The 23,018-nt window shown below is 32.1% G+C and overlaps 1 protein-coding gene across 1 annotated transcript in view; it reads right to left on the bottom strand.

Moving 5' to 3' along the window:
* The window catches only part of Dgk (diacyl glycerol kinase 1), a 258,461-nt gene that overhangs the window by 50,551 nt on the left and 184,892 nt on the right, over window positions 1-23,018 (bottom strand). The window contains exons 5-6 of the mRNA XM_075361947.1: window positions 8,128-8,368; window positions 625-798 (exon numbers count right to left, since the gene is read on the bottom strand). Coding sequence (XP_075218062.1) covers window positions 625-798; window positions 8,128-8,368 — 415 coding nt within the window. The remainder of the gene's footprint in view (window positions 1-624; window positions 799-8,127; window positions 8,369-23,018) is intronic.

The raw sequence follows: 23,018 nt of genomic DNA, 5'->3' as shown, positions 1-23,018 counted from the left end.
ATTCATCCTCTGAAGAATTATCTAAACGGTAGTTACTGGAGGCTTAACAGGTAAAAGAAAGAAAGAAGAAAAAGCTCCTTAAGTGAACGGCAATTGTCTCAGAACTCTATTTTTGTCATTAAGGTATTTAATGGAAGACTTCTTAGTGATATAATTAATATTGATTTTCGAGTGTCTTATGCTATTCAGAAAGAATTGTCTTTTTCTTTAAATGCAGAAGACAGTTTTGTTTGTTATTTTGCCAAGTTGCTTGGAAAAGATTAATGTTTATCTTCCAAATACTTTGTTGCTGGTGGTATTTTATTATAAGTAAATAAGTAACCCATAGTATAGTTATTGTGGCTTGTTTCGATAATTTGACAAATGTTTTAGCTCTAAACCTTTTTTAATATTATTATTATTTTACATGGGTTTTCCCCTACATTGCATGAACTACTGATTGATTTTATGTGTGTTTATTTTTTAATAAACACACATTTATTTATTTTGTTTATTTTTTAGATTTTTTAATAATTCATAAAGTATCATAAAAGAACTGAAAGCAATGATTAATTTTTTTTGAAATATAGTAGCAGTGAGTAAAATAAATTAAAATAACATATGGAGTATGTAAAATATTATTACCATCAGCTTTTCCGTTAAAGACAGCTACAGAATTATTCGATTTTTTGGAAGAATTTCTTGATAATTGACCTTGAGAAGGAGAGGAATCCGTATTGTTCTTTTCTAGAGTCTCATGGCAAGATTGTGTTGTATGTGAAACCATCAACATTGGATGAGCTGATGCTGCAATGCTTCCTGTAAAAAATGAGATAAAATTGGAATATTTTTTGCTATATTAACAGTTACATATTTTGATATCATCCCGATATTAATAATAAGTTATGTAAACTAATAAAAAGTTCCTAAAAAAAAATAGATATATGTATATTTTACTTATTTTAAGAACCTGCTGTGGTTTATAGAAGGTTCCAAAATAGCAGAGGTTAAATCCTTAGTTTAAAATTGCAAAAAAACTATAAAGAAAAAGAATATAAAAAAGAAAATGAAAATCCATGTACGTGATCCACCACTATGTACAAAGAAAACAAAGAAAATACAAAATGTTTCAGAAATTTGTTTATTCTATATTTTTTAGCGTAATGTCCTGCCAATTCTACACATTCAGACCAAGGACTTTCCAAATTTTTAATACCCTCAGTAAAATGTGATTTGTCCAACTCTGCAAAATAAGTGGTTGAACTCATCATCTGATTAAGTTTGGTTAAATTATGTTTATAAAATAAATAAATGATAGCCATTTACTAATAATAAACAGACTGTTTTGAATCTATGTTAAACTCTATATCGGCCCATTTTCCACCGAAATCCGATTAACTACTTTGTTTTTAAATAAAGCTGTACCTGCGATGGCGTTAATACGTAAGTACCGAAGAGCGATACGGAGTTAACATCTACCGATCTTCTCGAACACACTATTACCGATCCACCAAAATCAAGGAAATCCTCGAAATCTACACGTTCGCAAATACATAACAAATTCTTGAACTGTATAAAGTATATTAACACACGACAACGATACAAGTGATACGATAAGGAAAATGTTGAAATTCGGCACACTTTTCGATCGTATGTCGAATAGTGCTATATTTTTATTTAGTAAGACACGTGTAATTGTGTATTGTATAAAACATAACCACCATCAGTAACATCAGCTGACGCTAGGGTAAGAGCGCAAAACCCACCCGGTTGGTCTAGTGGTGAACGCGTCTTCCCACATCAGCTGATTTAGAAGCCGAGAGTTCCAGCGTTCAAGTCCTAGTAAAGCCAGTTATTTTTACACGGACTTGAATACTAGATCGTGGATACCGGTGTTCTTTGGAGGTTGGGTTTCAATTAATCACACATCTGAGGAATGGTCGAACTGAGAATGTACAAGACTACACTTCATTTACATTCAATACATATCATCTTCTGAAGAATTATCTAAACGGTAGTTACCGGAGGCTAAACAGGAAAAAATAAAAAAAGAAAGTGTAAGAGCGCAGCAACGAATTTAATTTGTATATTAATTAAATAGTTTATTTTAATTAATTATTTATACATCAAAGAATAATGATTTCTTTTTTCTGATTTGCCTATTCAGCAAAGTTATCATAAAATTATATTCAAAATAAATACATAAGTAAAGTTCTATTTGTTTCTTTTACTTATAAAACCCGGCAAATTCAAAATAAGACCAATAATCATTTAAAATTACTACGTAATAATAAATTAATTTAATTTAATTAATTAAATGACCTTCTAACTTTACCTAGTCCTGAATTCTTTTTAAAAACTCTTTTAAGAACCAAAATCTTGATTTTTACAATCGGTGAATGGAATTTTTCACAGAAGAAACCATGTCTTACTGTACTTTGATTAATTTTATTCAATTTTTCTCCAAGTTTAGTTTTCTTTTTCCTTAGTTATTACTTCATATAACCCTTACTTCATCTTTAGGAGGGGGTGTTACTCAGTAACGTTTTAGTTCCTTTCTTGTTATACTCTGTCTGCTGTCTTTTCTGAAATCTTTTATAATTAATTTATCGTAACTAAAAATCACAAATTTTCCCTCTTCCCTTACTTTAATCAATTCTGTAACCAAGTTGTTTCTTTTTTCGTGTACACTTCTTGGAAAATCTTCAGTTTTATAGATTTTTTTTTTGTTTTAGTTTCTTTTTATTTTTTAGGATTTCAATTTTCTTATGCATAGTATTGAGAGCAATAATTTCAGGTCTTATCTTATCTTTCTTTAGGTTACCTAATTTTCTAACGCTGTCAATATTTTTTACACCTTTTATTTTCAACCTTTTGTCCAATATTTCAGTCACTATTTGTGGTATGTTAAATCTGATAGATATTTTTAGGCCACGGATCAATATATTTTTCTTTCTTAGGTCTCATTTTCAAGTTTCAATTCTTATTTCCTTACTTTCTATCTTATTATTCATTTCATTTCATTGATTTTATCTTTAAAATTGTTCATGATTTCATTTTGCTGCAGTATTTTGGCTATTTTATCGTTTTTTAAATTCAAATAATAATTCCTTTATTGGATTTAAATCCGTGTTAAAAGTTGATAATTTAGATTATAATACAGTTACGTTATTTCTTATCTATGTAAACAAGATAGTAAACAGCAAACAATTACTGATCTTGGCCTTTCTGTACGTACCTCACCATAAATCCTCGCTACTTTAAATGTCTTCCGTTATTCTTGGGTTTCAATTAAAAGAGAGTTTATTATTTCACTTATTACACACCATTATTCTTGATATAATTACAGTAAACTTGCACATTACCCTATTTAATATTAAAATAAAAACCGTCCACAGTTTCAGCTCAAAACATCACTAATAGCTTGTAACATAATATAGTTTAAGTTAGAGTATACACCAGTGATGCTAATGTTAATGCTACAAAGGTCTAATCTGCTCTCCCTTTTACATCAATAGTGGGAATTTATTTAGTGTCTGTAATTTTCCTTGACTTATCGCGTATTAATTTTTTATACACGGGTTACTCACCTTTGTCCTTTGTTTGCTAAATTGTCTATGTCTCAGCACTCATCACGAAACTGTTTTTTTACTGCCCTTTTTAATTACGGTAGTTAATCAGTTTTCTGTACAGTCTTTTAACTTCTTTATCCTTCCTTTTTATTGCATTTTTTTCTGTGTTTCATTCTTTAAATCATATCTCTGGTAACTTATAAATTCTTCTTATTCTTTTTCACTTAAGCCAATTGTTACTTCTGCTGTGACAATAGGGAATGTTAGGGGCATGTTATGGGCCATTTCCCATTAGAGTTCTAGTCAACATAAAAGGATAATTAAGTGTTAATCGGTTTAAAAATCAAAGCTATAAATCAGCCTTTTCACTGAACATCTTTTATGGTGTTCCTTTATAATCTACTCAGATTTGTGTTGAACTGTATAGATATAATGCAATTCATAATTAGTTTTGATGGGCTATTTAATTCTGTTCTTATCTAAACAATTTTCCTTTCTGTTGTTAATACACTAAGAAACTGTAACAACTATTCAATCAATCAAATGTATTTGTAAATGTACTTCATATGAAACATTCATTATCATTATTTTTAAGTCTGATTATTACTTATTAAATTCATTTTGACTCTTTTATATTAATTATCGTATTCATTTAGCTATATGATCTAGCAAAGATGAATTATTAGCTTCTTTCAATATGGCAGGGTGAAGCATAAAAGTTGAGAGTACTTTTTGAACAGAAATAATAGATAATTACTAAACATATTTTATCATGTACTTTTCCAATAAAAAATGGTACACATGATATTTCTCAATTGCACAAAAGATATGAAAAAAAGATCTTAAAAATGACATCCAAATCACATCCATTTTTCACCCAGCATTCTTCAAGCACTTTGCTGAAGCTCTCAAAAACATGATCTAACGTTATTTACATTATGACACCAATCTGCTGGCTTATGACATCTTTAAGTTCACCGAAATTAAGGCGTTTAGTCAAGTACGGTCTGGATTTAAGAAACTGGAACAAAGAAACACATATATTGTGGTCCGAAGAACAAGCAGGGTAAGCAATATAGCATGGTGAAAGATTAGGCGGCAAGGATAATTTTGCTTCAAATAATCCATTGCAATGGTAGCTGTGTGGGTGGTGCCTCATCTTGCTGGTACTAAACTCGATTGCGAGCAATGCATCAGGAAATTATAAAGCACGGAAAGGTAATACCTCCATTAACGGTGACTGTGTGCCCGTTTTCCTCAAAGGATTGTGGTCTAGAGACGGCATTTTTAGTAATTTTACACCACCCAGTCACTTTATCAGTATGAAACAGACACTGATACAGTTTTTTAGGATCGCTATGCGACCAGCTAGTGAAAGTTTTGCTTGTAGACATGCTTTGTCAACTGAAAATGTTTTTCATCGTTCATCGGAGGAACCACATTATCATTCATAATGTCAATCATTACCTTTACAGGTAATCTTGAAGTTTTAAATGCTGCATAGCAGTCATTTTACGTAAATGGAAATACAATTCCAAATGCAGTATTCGCCAAATCCACATCCTCTATTCGCAAGCAGACTAAATTTCAATTTTTGCTAATGTGGTCGGCGTTCCCTGGCTGACCTTGTCTTCCCGTTGGTTTACGTTTTAAAACTGAATTTGTAACTCTGAAGTTCTGCACCCATAATAAAATGACGTTTCCGGAAGGTGAATAATGAAAAGTATTTTCTCTTTAAGATCCTACCTACATTAATTATGATTGTATAAATAAAATAAAGTAAACGGAAAGCCACAATAATGACACGGATGAAACATGTAACACTAAAGATTGCAGTTACTATGCGATTCACCAGCAAAAGTCTGCGATCATCGGTTTTTGTCCGTGTACTGAGTAGATATGAATCGATTACTATCCACCGCTCTTGAGATCGGTCTAGCAGGTTTGTCCATAATAGATAATTTAAAAAAAAAATTGGTTTACTTTATTACCTTTCAGGTATATCTGTCATCTAAGGGAGGACTTCGGACAAGCAAAAGGAGGATGCTTTTATCCGTGGTGACTTCGATTCTGCTGAACGCAGTGCCAGTTTTGTTTGCGGCGCTGGGGTCAAGAGAAATGTGGGTAGATTGTCCTCTCTCCAACGTCGAGCAAACATAAGTGTTATAGCTGGTTATAGAACTATCTCGGGAACAGCAGCGGAGGTGATAGCTGGGGTTCCACCTACTCATCTCTGCACTGGAGCTGAAGAGACTGCATGAAGGCATCCCGAAGGCGGAGGCCAGGAGAAGACGTAATAAGGAGTGGCAGGCTGAATGGGATGCGTCGGAAAAAGGTAGATGGACGTGGAGGCTTATACCACGGTTGGAGCCGTGGCTCTGGAGAGGGTTTGGGGAAGTGGACTATTTCCTCACCAAACTATTCTCCAGACACGAAGAGTTTGGTATATACTTATTCAGGTTTGGCAGGAGAGAGACCCCGAACTGCACGTATTATGAAGGAGAGGACACGCTGGAACATGTGTTTTTCCATTATAGAAGGTGGAAAAGGGATCAAACGGCTCCTAGGCCTTGGCTGGATAACCACTGACACAATGGTTGATTACATACTTTGGGGAGAGGTCAATGGAATGAGACTGCGTTGTTGGCCTCGCGGATTTTTGAGACCAAGGAGAGTAAAGCGGCGCTCTGGGACACAGGTAGAAGGCAGAATGTGATGTTCTCTGTAATTATTTGGTTCTTGTGTTTTTGTATATTCTGATGGTAAATTTTGAAATGATTGATCTTGTAAATGGTAATTGGTGATACCAGTACCTTGGTTGTAGTTTGTATTTTTTTGCGTAAATATTTGGTTCTTGTATTTTGTTTGTATATCTCGTTGGTGCATTGTGTGTGGTTGTCATATCTATAGTAAATGGTGTTGTACGGTTGCCACGTGGAATACTTGTGCGGAAGGAGGCGTCATCATGGATGCATGGAAAGGTGACAAAGAGGGGGATGGACTACAAAAGATTTGTGGTAATTCGAGGTCGAATCGTGGCGACGTGTAGGGCCAGGCAGGCAGCCTCTTTGCCTAGGACGCCTTAGCCCACCTGCACGCCAGAGCAGGTGAGTTGAGGTACCTCCGATGATGGCATGGAGAATCCTGATGGTATGACTTGGCGCGTTACGGGGGAGGGTGTGCGCAATGCATGCCCAGCTAGGGTAGGGACGGGTAGTTCCCCTGAGGAGGACATTTCGGTTGTCCAGAAGCAGACTCCAGTTAAAGCCCAACAGGGCTAGGAACGGGGGGAGGTGTGGCGACCGGAACGTCACTAGACGGGTGTCTTCCCCTACGGGGTTGGGATGTCCAGAAGCGGAGGGTCGGAATGTTCCTGTGATTCAGGGGAGGTCCCGATGGGGGACCAAGGAGAGGCTAAGTCAGGGTGGGGCAATCTATTGTCACGTCACTCAGGAGAGGTCAATGCTTCACGGCTATACCGATTACTCCTGGGTGGTTAAAAAATAGGTAAAAAAAAAAATAAGGTATATCTCGAAAATTGCCACACCGATTTCTACATTTATCTCTTCAGAGCAATTCGGTAGACTCGTTATGTCTAAATGTTTTTAGATAGGGTCAGTGGTTCAAAAGATTCAATCATGCATATTTATACATCACGTTATAAATTCTCTTGAGATTATACATAAGATGTAATTTCACTGTACTTTTTCCTGTTTGAGAATGTATGAGTGTCCTTTATCGCTAATAAAAAATTCAATGATTATGACCCTACATCACTTCATATGAAATTATATATTTGAAATACCGAAAAAATAGTGAATATTAATGAGTCGAGAGAAAAAAATAATTAGAAGAAATGCTGTACTCTGAAAATTATTAATACGCTTAATAACGCACAGTTTAAGGCTATATCTATAGACTCTGCGCCAGTTTTAAAATGTCAAGCCGATCTGTAGATTTAAAATAACAGGAGATGCACATAAAAACCTTATTTAAACCTAGTTTGTTCAAGCAGAGAGTTCTCTTACCCAGGTAAGAGAACTTCAGCAACTTACCCAGGTAATTTCAGGTACAGGTAACTTCGGGTCAGAGAGGAATCTGACCTGATGTTTCAAGAGGAAAAACTCCCTGAAAAGGACTTTAATTAATATCCCTTCAAAGCATAGTGAAAAATAAATGACGAATTAAATAATTTTTGCCTAAATTCATTCGTATTTAAATTTCCAACATTTTAAATTTACATGACAGTCGATGAACTGAGAAACCTAATGATGTTCAATTTCAGTTGATCAGCAAAAAGTAATAGAAATCACTGTAACTTTCTTAAAAAAAATTTTCTGTCGATTGCAGCTGTTTCTTTTTCTTTTTTTGCAACTACTGGTATTATTGGATAATTCATGTAATAAGTCACATAATCATTGAATTTTATGATTAGCGACAAAACATTCATTAGTGATACATTCTCAAACACGAAAAATATGCAATAAAATTACATCTTCTGTATAATCTCAGGGGTATTTATAGCAAGTATATAATATATATATATATATATACATCGAGTAAATAATAAATTTACCTTCTCTAGTGCGAATAGAAGGCGATGTATCAGAATCAGAACGACTATGTCCAAAAGATTGTAATTTTTCTGTCAGTCCATGCAATTTTTCAACGAGTAGACCCGAATAAAGTGAAGTAGTCGGCTTAACAGATGAGATATCAGCAGGTTCAGATATAGAACAAGATGCAATATTTGGTACCGACGTTGTGTGCGATGTTATGGGTGCACATGCTGTAGTCGAACTTAAAACTGCCATTCCCTGAAACAAAAAAGGCTATAAATTTCAAGGTCATCCCCAAAAAATGTCAGGCTCATCGAAATAAATGTGGAGGAGGTAATGAAATTTTTTGGTCATATGCCAAATCTTACACGGTTCGCATTTCATACTTGTTTTCTTGTTGCGATCAGCTATGTCGCCATCCGCGGTTTATTTGGCTGTATAAAAGGTCGACCGGATCACTCGAAGATAATAGCCTCTCCCGTTTAACATCTGCTATCTCGACCTTTTGTAAGTATACTTAACTTAATTAGCTTGCGGATATCTAGCGGTATTAACGAAGCAAGCCGTTGTAAGCCTGCGATTATTTAGTGTCAACAAAGCGGGATGATCAGTTCTTTGTTTTGCGGCGTTATAAAGGCAAACCTCCTCAGAAACGAGTTCAGGTTATAATCATTTTTTTTTACTTTCTGATTTCCGCAAGGACTCTCGTGTCAGCCGCCGCAGAATTGCAGACAAAAACAAATGAATTGTTTCACCGGCATTATCAAAAAAAGTCAACAAAGCAGACATGTGAATAACACAGATTTCTATCATATCTGTACATATTTAAATTTAAGAATATTAAGAAAACAGCAGTGGATGTGATATCGCTTAATTTTAAGTAATGAAAATGCATGTTAAAATGGAGACTTACTTCATACGAGATTAAAGGATTGCAGAAATTCTGCTCCCCTTGGTCAAGTACCACCAAACGGTAATCGAATGCATTCTTCATAATGATATTCGATTGTATGAATAGTGTCCCCCAAAGTAATTACACAGCTGCCGTTTAAAAAAAATAAAATAACATTTATGGTTTCAAGAAAACGACTAGTAGCGATCTTCATTCTGAAACAGTGACTAAGGTTATTATCTAGTGTATTATTTTTGATTCAATAGTCGATTTAAAACTAGTTAAAACTAAAAATTGTTATTTTTGAGAATGTTTGTTACGATGAAAATTAACGCATCATTATTAAAAAAATTTCACAAGATAACGGTAACCCCTCTGTTTTTGCTCTACATATAGATACTATGAATCAAATTAGAGGATCTTTTTGAAAGGGTACGTAAAAGGTTAGCGTAATGAATTGTATTTCGTCTTCCGTTGCTGTTAGCGTAAACCATTTATATATTGCTACAACCTCCTATTTGGAGAGATGAAACCTGTTGACTCTACCACCTACAAAGATCGCAAGCGGTATAAAAAAGTAATTTAATTTATGTCGAGAGAGAGATGTATTGTGGTGAGTTTAATATTAGATTTCACTCGTCTTTTTTGTCATGAAGAACCGTGTATGATAAAGGAGATTGATTTTATTGTAAGGAGGTTTGGTGAGCTGATGTTGTGATCGAAGTGTAAATATACGATTGGAAATGGTTTCAGTTATCCAGTGATACGGTAAAAGCGAATTAATAATGTAAATTTACCGATGTTCAACAATAGTAAATGACATCAATACTCAAGCAAACCGATTACGATCACTACCACCACAGTCGAGATGATTGTTAAAGTCATTCGTCAACGAAAAAGAAAACATATTTCCAGTTATTTTTAATGAAGATGATAATGCCCCTTGCGCCCAAATAAATTTCAATTTAGAGTTTGGGAGGGCTTCGGGCTGAATGTATGCGTTTGTCATCCGCTAGATGGAGAGGAGAAATTTTTATAGAAAGAAAATTGTGGAAAGCGGAAGAGAAATTTCACTCGAGGGTAAGGCCTAAGTTTTTATTCGACCGTTTTACAAGTCTCCTTATTGGCAAACAGATCGGTGGAATCGTTGATGGTAGCCTTTTAGTATCAAGATAAATCCTGAACTATTGAAGAAATTGGACGGAACACCTGTCAAATCATTGGCTGAATTTGAAGAGAAAACGTGTATAAATTTCAAAAAGTGGTAGTTGAAGATAAATAATGGGGAAAGAGCTTTACAGATGAATACAAAATGTTTGTTTCGCAGAGATACTGTGAGAGGATAGATGAAAAGATGCTGAAAAAAGTGAACAAGATCGTAGTAGTTAATAAATTGTATTTAGTAATAAAATTCTTTTTGTAATAAAAATAAAATGAAATGTTTTAAGCAAGTTTTAGTTATTGTTATCGTTCAGCGACTAATGAATTAAACAAATTATTTATTATTTTTACTTATTTTAAAAGTTAAAATATATCCTAAAACTGAAATCGGGACAAGTGTATGTGTAATTAATTAATAACTGCAATGTTATTTGTTTAATTATGGCGATGGTATTTATTATGTCGGAGGCTAGCACGAATAATATAACCCATTAACTGTATTGCTAATGATTTATGTGGTTTTTTTTTTTGTTGTAAGAAGTCAAATCATTTCCATTGGCGGTTTTGTCAGAAGAGTTAAGTCGTTTAATCTTTATTATATTATGTGTTTTCCTATACTAGTTGACAAGGCGAAGTGCAAATTCGGAGAGTTTGCGAACTACTGCTGTGTATAGTCACGTTGTGTATAGTGGTACTAGTAAAGTAACTGCAAAATCAGCCGTGAGATTAAATTGCTGTTTTAAACATTATTCTCTGTGCGTATGGACGCAGATACACATCATGTTAGTATTACATAACAATATATTATTTATTAGGCTTTATTTATATTAACGGATTAACTGATGTCATTTTAATCTCAATGTTTAATAATATAGCATCAGTTTTTCTTCTGCTTAATTTCGGTTATTTTTGTATAAATAATCAATTTTATTTTTTTGCTCTGCTATTTTGTAATAAGAGCAATTGTTTTCTTAGTCAATGCACTTTAAAACACACGCATGATGAAAATATATCGTACTAAAAGGAATATATAAAAGTAAATAAAGTATAAATTTCTTACATCAATTGTTTCGGTTTAAGTAATGATATGACAGAGTGATATGAGAGAGTCATAAGTTACAATTATGGGTTAAAAGTTTAAAATAGGCGTGTAGTTAAAGTATTACATATACTTGTTATTAGTAATGAAAACAAATAAAATACATTAACCTATTTTAAACGGCAACATTTCTTGTTTAGAAAGGATTGACAAGCATGTTAAGTAGGATTGAGCCCAGACTGCACTGTTGTGTTATATCTCCATCTCTGTCTATACCAAACAAAACAGCAGTGCTGCGCTCTTCCACGAATATGAACTTCGCTTTGTCGAATAGTATGACTGCATTCCCTTTAATAACAAGACAAATCATAGGTCGAATTGATTAACGTTTATTTTTGTTTTTTTTTTCAAAAGTTTAAGTCTATTCAGTCTTAATATAAAAACATGCCGGTTTTACAAATATATCATTCCAGCAGCTGCTGAACATCACCGTCTTCAGTTTTCGATCTTTCATTCAAAACCATTATCTTTCATTTAGTGAGTATACTGTAATTAATAATTACAAACGGTTCTATTACTTCATATTAGATGTAAATTTAATATTAAATTTATTTTTTAATATTATGATTGTTCTTGTCGATAATTTTACACCAGTCGGTGATCGAATACCTTCAGATTTGAAGGTATGTGTTCAAGGAGGGCAGAACTTCTGCCTGTCTTTAGCTTGAACAACATACATCATCTTCGTTACAGTTAATTACGTAAAGATACATAAACGTATCTTCATTATTTAAAAAATATACAGTGTAGTTTAATATACAGTGATTAGTTTCAGCACGCACAAGGGATTTTACATGTTACAAGGATCTGAAGTTCTTACACGTAAAGTGATATACCGGGTGATCATTTGAAAATTTACCACATTTATTATTCAACAGCTATCAGTCGCGTTGTATTTCTATTTGTAGGAATGTATACCATTTCCGGGGAGAACTTTTTTAAAGTTATTTTCAAAGGAGTTCACCCTTTCCGCTACACCAACTCCAACTTAAAAATCTTAAATGGCAATGGTAGCATTTGATTACATTACTTGAAAAATCAGAAAAAAATAATGAATTTTGGTAAAAAGAAAATTAAAATCCTCTCTCTCCTTCGCTCGGTAGGTGCGAAAAACCATTTGGGGTAGCACATTTTTTAAATTCCAGTCCAATAAAAATAACTGTAAAATTATGTGATATAACTTAAACTATTTGAAATAATCATAATCTGTGGATTAAAACTGTGAAAATTATATTTTAAATTACCAACCCAAAATTTCGCCCTTAAATATATATTTTTTTAATTTTCAAGTCTTAAAAACTTATTTTTTTTAAATGAGGCGTTATAGCTTGTGACACCTCATTAGAAGCCCTTTGAATGACAAGTAATTTGATTCAAATAAAATAAAAATTGGTTATTTTGAAAATCTAACCTGCAGGGGCGTCATCGGAATATCATATGATACGGTTCTAGAAAAACTGTTTATGGTTCGTGGCCACCAATCCAACGAAAATATACAGAGAGCAGGTGACGGGTCATTGCTTGACCATTCAAGTTGTTAATTTGACCCATTACGGGCGTACTACCTGAGCGGTAGTACGTCCGGCACGGCAGGTTAGCCTTTGACTTGTAGATCAATAAGGGGGGCCTCAGTCAGTATACACAGTGCATCATATGAAACAGTCCTGTACCCTGCAGCAATCCGTAGCAAAGCAACCCGATGAACACTTCTTAGTTTCATTTTGTTCCTCTGGGTGTTCATAGCGTCTCCCCATACAGTATCGCAGACGTGGTGGCTGCAGTTATCAATCTCCTAGTCTTCATCCTTGGTGCGCCGTGGTTATGAAAGAGACCCCTCAGAGCCTTGATAGTGGGAGTTACCCTCTTACTCATCATATCGACATGGTTCCCGAATTTTAGGCTTTTGTCCAGTATAACTCCAAGATATTTTGCATTATTGACCTCTATAATTCTATTGTGTGAATCTGCCACCTATACATCTGATCACTTCTCTATTAGCAGACTCCTCTCCAGGGAACAAGGCTCTTACTTCTTGTGCCGACATTTCGTTACTTAATGTCGGCACATGTCTACCCAAACGTTTGGATATGATCCTGAATGCCTTCCCTCAGGGGTCGGCATCCAGATCATCACACAGCTCCTGCCATTTTCTTTTCTTGGATTGTTTTATAAGGAAGTTAAGTTTCTTCCTGGCATTCCTGTATTCTTCTACGGATAGGCGACCTTCTTCTTCCATACCCGTTCGGGCTCGTAGTCGCTGGGCTATTCTCTTATTCCTCTGCATTATTCTTCTTTGATCCTCAATGTCACTAGACCACCAATAAACCGGATGATGTCTATTGTTATTCTGTGGTATATTGGCTATTTCGTCTTTAATTATATTTTGAAATATCTCCGGATCTATCCTCGCATAATTTATGATCTTATTTGCCGCTTCCCTTGTCACACGGTGAATCTGATAATCTGTCAGTCTATGGTTGATGTTTATCTGCATTACTCTTGAAGGACGGTCTCTAATGGTAATCGAAACAACCTTGTGGTCACCTCCAGTCTCTTCATTAAGCACTGAGAAATCAATTGTGTCGTATACGTATATCGTATATCGTTTAATGTTAAATTTCTAGGCGATTCTAATCTCGTGTCGAATGAACTATCAGCTTCATTTGAGTCAACCGGTGCCAAATTTTATGCCAGTCTTCAAGAAGACTGGCATAAAATTACATCGGCCATCTGAGTCGGACAATATTTTACAAAATTATCTAAAAAAATAATAATGCTCAGATTATACTCTTTCAGATCACAACTGTCATATCGGAATAGTATAATTTATTAATAAAAACATAGGGTGGGAAAACAATTTTATTCTTTACAAAAGGTGATCAATAAAGATTTAATTAAAGTTTATTATCCTTATTGTTAGAAAAAAAAAAACGGGAAAATAACAAAAAGAATAGCTTTAATGAAACATTTAAGATCCTTCTTAATTTTTTATAAAACCTTGTTTATAGCTCTCTAGAGTAAAAAATAAAGGTTTAAACGTAAAATGAAAAAACGTAGGGGTTACTAAAGTAATTATAAAATCTAGTTCTAGCAAAGAAATTTTCATGAACTGTGTAAATATAATATGTTCCATTACTACCAGAATTATTTGAAAAATTTCAAATGGATTTTCGTTAAATCTATTCTTACTGATAAAAGATTATATTATGATATCGTAATATTTAATTAGAACAATAAATTTAATACTGTGCGGGTAGTTACAAAAGTGAATGCGGATTAGAAGTTAAAAGGGTCAGATAACTTTACCAAAAATACTAAAAGATTCAACTTCTGTTATCTTATTCCCTAATCACGTAGCAGAGGGACTTAATAATTTCTTTTCCAGGAGTTTAAACAAGACTAAAACAGATTGATTGAAACAAAGCCGTTCACTTGAATGATTTTGTTGATGAATCGTTAAGCAAGAAGTTAAAACTAGTATTCTAAATAGAAAGAGTAAATATTCGGTGGGTGTTGATGAAATTCCTGCCATTATTTAAATATTTATATATTATAATTGTCCAGGCTACAAATTAAATTAATGATTTTTTTAAAGAGGTACATTAACATTTCCGTTGTTATTAACCTTCTTTTTAGAAATTTTTTTAATTACAAAATTACAGGTGAATTTTTTTTTGTATATTTTCTAAAATATTTGAAAAACTATAAAACAAGCGATTAGCAATGTTACTTCTACCCGAGAAGCAAAATTCATAGGTTTTATTCATATTCAAACTTACGTAGTTGCAATCTAAAGTTCTTTTAAATAATTGTCTTTGGATACCGATAGAACAGTGTCATATGCAAAGAAAGTAATAATGAGGGTTTCAAGATTATAAGACGGATCATTAATAAATAATAAGAAAAATAAGAAAAGCGAGTGACCGAGGTTATCTCGCGTTCTACATCTTGAAATGAGAACTACATTTTTTATAAGTGTATTATCAAAATATTAACATTTTCCCTGAGTTTTTACAGTCGGAAAAGTATGACTTTAATCGACTCTAAGCAGGTTCTTTAATACCTTAAGGTTTTACATCGATAAAAAATGAGGTGCTAGATCACCACTTGCTTTAATGAGATCTCAAAACAGAATCTTTTCGTTATCTATACTATTTAGAATACTTTCTAAAAATTGAAAAACTGTTGTGTCAGTAGACAATTACTTACTTAAACCGTGCTGAAAATTTGTTAATATATTATACTTTTTAAGAAATGTTAATTTTGGAATAGTCAACGTAAATTTGTGACAATCGCATGTATGCTAATCTTTCAACAATGTTTTTCTAAGACAGGCAAAAGGCCACGGGTCTGTAGTCGGTCATATCTCGCGGATCGCCTTTTTTAAACGAGAGTCATATCCTCGGGACATTTAAAACGCTCAGGAAAGATCTTTATGACAAAGAAAATTTTTACTGATAGACCGATACGAACGATAGAATATTTATTGCAAGATTCGGTAATTCATTCTATCTCGCCTAATAGATATCTCTTGATTTGTTTATAATTCCACGAATCCCATTTTTTGTTTTTTCAGTAAGCTTAAACTTAAAACGATTTCCCTTTCGCCTACCTTAACGATATCGAATTATCATTACTTCTTTACGTGTATCGACTGGTCGCATATTTTTTCTCTACTCATAAATAATTTATTAAACTTTCGAATTAAAACGAACTTTTAATTACAAAAACGTTACTTTTTTGTAACAATTATAAATAAGATACTTCTTATTTATCCTAAACTTACTAATCTCATTCTTAACATATTCCGGGTACCTTCATTTATACGAGATGAACTTTTTTTTCTCTGCTTTAACGATGTTTCTAAAAGTAGTTTTATATTTCTTTACGTATTCCTCATACCAGCTCGCATTCTGTAAAACATGCAGCTCGTTTTTTCGTCGGTTCATTTTCTAATTCCAGGTACTACCCGCCTCTTTTTGAAAAGCGGATAAGATACTTTATTTCCTTTATGGGGAATACCAAGTAAAAGGTTTTAAAGAAATTATTGAAAATATCGTTACAGAAGTTACTTCGAAAACAGGGGTTCTTTTGTCACCTCTGTGTTGAAATTTTGAAAACACAGAATTTTCCATGTTTTTATTACTGCATATTCTATTAAAAAAGAAAATAGGGCATATCGGCTCTGTTACCGTGAGCTATCAGATATCCCGAATTCCACTGTAATATATTCAAAGGAAATAAAGTACCAAACCCGCTTTAAAAAAAAGAGCCGGCTAATCCCTGGAATTAAAAAATGAGCCGAAGAAAAAACGAGCTACATGTTTTACATAATACAAGCTCGGATGTTGACTTTAAGGGATAAGTGAAGAGATATAAAACAATTTTTAGGAACCTGTTAAAGCAGAGAAAAAGATACGAGTAAAAAACTTTCACCTCCTTTAAATAAAACCCGGAATATCGTTAAGAAGAATATCGGTACGGTCAAGATGAATAGAAAATATCTAAAAAATTAAAGGGATATTATGTAAACGTCACACACACACACATATATATATATATATATATATATATATATATATATATATATATATATATACACACACACACTCGAACATATATTTTCTAATAGTACAGGTACTATATTTTCTAATATATGTATTAGAAAACAGTAAGAAAAGTCACACGATGTCTTACACAAAGACACACCGATCAGTTATACATGCTAAAATTTAAGGCAGACCTGCCTGTTTAGGTCAAATTTTTAAGTGGATATTCAGTATCAAAATGAATAACGAGCGAGGTATTATTGGTACAATTGCTGGTAATGACGTAAGAGCGCACTTATGTCGATTAATCTCGAAAAAACCTCTCGCCACCGTTAAATAGTTCATCATAGTATCTCCAATAACCCCTATCCTGGGAAACTAAATTAGCAAAGGAATTTAACTCGGGTCTTAGATACCGATAAAGAAAGTTTTATTTAAATTCAATCTAAAAATGTTAAAAAAGAGGTTGTACTGACAGACTCGTAATTCTATTGTTTCCTGAACGATCACGAAGTAGAATCTCCTGTTTTTCAATTGTTACTATATTTATTCAGAAGAATTTTTAATGACAAACGTTAAAAAGTCGAAATGTGTTCTTCTCATCAAAATAAAACCTGTAAATTTAATTTAGTTTACAAATGAGGACTATGCAAAACAAGTATCGGAAAATAATAGAAAAAAACAAACGCTATGCAAATTTTAACGAAAAAACCGACAATATATATTTCTACTTTCAAACGATCTTCATCGACAAATATAAAAGAACTAGTTAAATATAAATAATAAGAAGTGAACATAAAGAAAAATAAATAATTAAATACACATAAGAAAAAACAACATTAATTTATTTACAAAATTGTAAACGCATTCCTTAAAACAAAAATTAACGTTAAGAGTGTTGTTTCAAGATATAATAGGGTATCGTATATAATAAGATATCGTGACAGTGAAATGGTATTAACGTATATTAATGGTAACGATCAATATAATTAAGCGAATTCATTTGAAAAGAAAAGGTGAGTTTTGGAACGAGGAAGTTAATGAAAATGCAAGGTAATATTAGGGCAAGGAGACGTAAATAATCGTATATCAATAAATATTCTTTATTTTGTGTTCTCCGTCCATCACTTACTATTACATATTAATCAGAGAGAGTCATCCTACGTTTGTCTCTATAGAGAACAGATGTAAACCGGCGGTCTACCATACGATTTACTTCTAAAATCCATACCGGTCGTCTCGTAATTTTAATACTATGAAGCATACAGGTCGTATGAAGAATCTGATCTCGCTAAAATCGTCGGAAGGTACCTAAATCAAATAAAGATTTTTTTAAATTTGCTGGAATTTAACATTTTCTTCCCTACGGTATCAATGTACGAGTGTATAAATAAAAAACATTTTTTGTCTATTTTTTTTTAATTTAGCTCTGTACTCCTCCTTTACAATCGAAGAATACCTCTCTAATAAGCTTCATTATAAAAATAAATATTATGTCGAAAAAATAGTATTTGAACGATCAAGGTGATCGTTATAACCAAATATCTGTAATCGTTGATAATAAAACGGTGAAGATCCTACATAATAAAACCCGACTTTAATTCGATAACAATTTCTAAAAGATTGTAATTTATAAATTAATATGACCGCGACTATCAAATATATGTTAATTTTTAATATTGCAAAATGTATTTATTTTGTAAAGATTGCCGATTAAAATAGTGTAATCGTGAGATTCAGTTAATTATAAATTATCTTCAGAAAATCAAATTTATTTTCTTCGCAACAGGATCAGACCGCATCGTTTTGATATAAACAGGCTAAATAAAATGCTAAGCTTTTCATAATTATTAAATGATTTATTATGCCCGCGCAAAATCCGTCTGAATTATAACAATATATCTTGGAGTTCCCTCAAAAAGTCAAAACGAGATTTAAAAATACAAAAATGGGTTGTCATATATCCTTTTCAGGAGCCAGTAGATATGAATTACATAAATCTATTTATCTTATAAAAATTTTTATAATTTTATCCGTTTATGTACATACGATCCTTCGAACGCTGACACACATAGATCTTCATCGAATATCGAGAGCCGTGTGAAAAATTTTAATATGAAACATAAAAGATTGGGGGGGGGGGGTTATATAAGGAGATTAAGAATAGGTGCGGTATCGAAACCACAAAGATATTAAAAGAATGCAGCGAAAAACAGAATAAAAACAAAAATATGCTTACATATAAAAGGAAGGTAATGTAATTGCTCGATCAAAAAACTTTTTCAACAGAATTTCTGAATTTCAATTTTAAACCGCCAAACTTTGTTGTGAAAAGGAAAAAAACAATTTGAAAATAATATATAAAGAAAAACGTTATAATTAAAACAAAAATAAACGTGATAATGCTGCGGGCAGAGAAAATGGTTACAGTAGTTCAATCTTAAATGAAATCAAAAGATTATTATAAAATAATGTAGCTCTTTATTAAGATTAAAATTTAACAAAATTAAAGAAAGTAAAATTAAAAAAATTGGTTACGTAACCGACTATTCAGCAAAATCGAATTTCTAGTAGGTAAAAAAAATATGGGATACAAAAAATTTATCCATCAGAATGTGCTAATGACTCTTTAACCCCGGAATCACATTATTGATATTAACGATATATACATCTAGACGAGATGGTCAATAAAATAACTGTAAAAGTGGCTACTCAATAATGATGATTCGTAATGAAGAAAAAATACTAATTAAAATAACATAAGGAAAAATTAATTATACAGAATTTTTCACGAAAAAATGGAGAAACTTTCAGGACGTGTTCTACTGGTAAAAATAATGAAAAAGGTTCATGTAAACATAGGCCTGGAAACTCTTGGTTTTCGACTTACGGCTAACGAAAGATTTCGCCCGGATTTCAGCTGTCTTAATAAAAGGAAGCCCTACTGTAATTTTTGGGATCCAAATTAAGGAAATGGATCCAAATGGTGGTTTCTTATGTAATTTGAGCTTGGAAATAGGATAAAACAGGTCCTAGAACCGTAACTCCAGTAGTTTTTAAGATATTTGACGTAAAATACATAATTTGGGATCGTAAAACAAGTTTTTTTTTTAGGTTTGTAGTACAATAGCTGTTAAGAGTTTCATTTCATGTTCTTTAAATTTGACTATTAATGAGGAACTTTAAATTTTATTTAAAGAAGGACTTAAAATTTTTAAAGTTCTTCGGACTGCTGCACGCAGTTCCGGACGGCTGCACTCGGCTCCCTCCACGCTAAAAGCAAAGCTTTACTTTACGCTGGCTCCTACTAATATAGTCAGTTACCTGCCAGCCATCAATGACTCAACATGTGTTAATACAATATTAGTGTATGTAATGTTATTACAAGTTCAAATACTATAATAAAATTAATTTACAATATAAAATAATATTTAATTTAATTATTTATTTAATTGAACCAGTAAAACAAAAGATTTAGAATAATAAGCCTAACCAAGGTACTTCACCAAGGCGGCAGCTATTCAACATTTTGGTCCTCTGGCCGTAGATATCACTTGAAATTTTGAAGAAACATTATTTTTAGTACTCCAGCCGCGGATATAATCTGCAATTTTGAAGAAACATCATTTTTGTATTCAGAACTCCGGATATAATTTGGAATTTTGAATAATCATAATTTGGATCTTTTAGAATCGCGGATATAATCTGAAATTTCAAAAATATTAATATTTAACAAATTACTGCAATAAAAGGACTCGCGCGTTTACATAATTTACGTAATATGTTTTTAATTAATTACATTTAACTTACATTGTTTCATAATTTATGCAATATCATTTGATTCATTTCATATTTAATTTACTTTGTTAATAATTCACATTGTTAATCTAAGTTATTACTATTATTGTTATGGATAGGGAACTATCAATTAAACAAAGAGGGTTAGTAAAGGCCGCTATAACTAGGATTGGCACATTTACTCACAATTATGATCCTCCACAAGATAATATTCCCACCTTACAAATTAAAATAAGGAATCTTCTTGAATTGCAAAGCATATATGACACCATTCAATCAGAAAATGAATTGGAATTTGTTGAGATTTTAATTCGGATCGTATACAAGTCGAAGAAAACTTGTATACTATAGAGTCCAAATTGCAACATTTAAGAAATAATAGCAAAAAATCATCTAATCAAGGAGTTAGATCAAATACAGCATTTAAACAAACACAACTACAATCCATTATAATCCTGCATTTAGAGGTTATTTGTTAGAGTGAGAGCACTGTTTTAATATATTTAATGATTAATACATAACAAGATGATTAATCCAATATCAAAAAATTACATTATATACGTTAATCTCTGAAGGATGAAGTCTTAACTATCATTAAAAATTTACCAATAACTAATGGAAATTATATTATTGAACTAAAATGATTAAAAACACGATTTGATAAAAAGTATAATATTGCATTTCATAATGCTGAATGCATTTTAAGGTACGATTCTAAAAAAAAAGAGAATCAGTAGATACTTTGCCAAAATTTATTAATGAAATTTCCTTATATATGAATTCGCTTGAAGCACTGCTACTTCCTGTAAACAAATATGAATTTATTGTCGTTCAATTTCTAACATCAAAATTGGATTACAATACTCCAAGATTATGGAAGGAAAAGTTGTCCAATGAAAGATTTCTCATCTTCAAAGATTTTAACGAATTTCTTAATTCGAGACGTTAACTTCTAAAAATATTAATGCATTCACTTCAAACACGCAAGTGAAAACAGAAAACGAAACCAAAGGACAGCGTTATAATATTCCAACCAAATCGTTTAACGAACATCTTTACCTTAAATTCTAATAAAAAATTTAAAGGAAATAATGTTAGTTATTATTAAAAATGTAATTCTAATCAATGTTTGTTGTATAATTCAAATCATTTACCACATTGTAAAGAATTTTTAAATTTGTCCATTGTGGATCATAATGCCTTTTTGGGGGATTATAGTTGTTCTAATTGTTTATGCAAAGGTTATTCAATTAATGAATGTCTTTCAAAATGTCGATGTCAGATTTCTAATAAAAAACATAATACTCTCATTCATATGAACAAAATTAATGATTCTAATTTAGATACCAATAAGCCTGAAAATAATACCTATTTTTCATATCATAATCAGTCAAACGAGATTTACTTATATCAACAACCATATGCAATACCAGTGATATATATCGTAATCATCATTCGTGTAAAATCTTGTTAGATTCGAGTAGCCAGGAAAAGTTTGTCACATATAAATTTAGCTGAACATTATGACTTAAACTGATTAAACATGATATTCCCATTTCGGACATAAATAACTCCTTATCTCAATCCAAATATAGTTTTACACTTACATTACATTCTCGATATGAAAGCCTTTTATTTAAAGTACAATGTGCTGTTTTATCTCATATATCAGACAGCCTTCCGTCAGCCACATTTGACATTTCTAATTTTAATCTTCCTCGTAATATGTTTCTAGCAGATCCCAAGTTTAATATAGCAAATAACATTGACATAATGATTGAAGCTCAATTCTATTTGAGTCTTATCTTGCCTGGGAAATTCATCCGAAATTTAAGATATCCTGTTTTTCAGGAAACTAAATTAGGATATATACTTAGTGGTCGCCTTCCTAATAACATTAAGGGCAACAATACTGTTGCATCTTTTCTTGTTCGTAAGACTCATGAAAATCTCTTAACTATAATCGAGAATTTCTAGAAAATTGAAGTATTAAACAGTTACATTCGACGCCTTCAAGTCGTAAAAGTAATACTGATTTAACATCGATTTGGTGGTTTATGGAAAGCTCAATCAAAGGCGTTAAATCTTATCTACGCATGTAATTGGACAAAAGATCCTTAATTTTGAGGAATGTATACAGTTTAAACAGAAATAGAAGACCTGTCTATAAATTATGCCTACTACCAATCTCAAATGATGGATTAAATAATGTTTTTAACAAACATTTTTTTAATGAGTTAATTATTTCATACCATTGTTCTTGTAATTTCATTTGATTATATTCTTTTAATATGACTGTGAACATGCTCATAAATATTGTTTTAATATTTATAACCTAATTTACATTTATTTATATTAATTTAATTATTATTTCATATTTATATTATACATTATATGATTATGTATTGA

Source organism: Lycorma delicatula, chromosome 4, assembly GCF_047948215.1.
Source record: "Lycorma delicatula isolate Av1 chromosome 4, ASM4794821v1, whole genome shotgun sequence".
In the NCBI taxonomy this organism is placed as follows: Eukaryota; Metazoa; Arthropoda; class Insecta; order Hemiptera; family Fulgoridae; genus Lycorma; species Lycorma delicatula.
The sequence above is the reverse complement of the archived record's forward strand: the minus strand, read 5'-3'. Positions and strand labels throughout refer to the sequence as shown.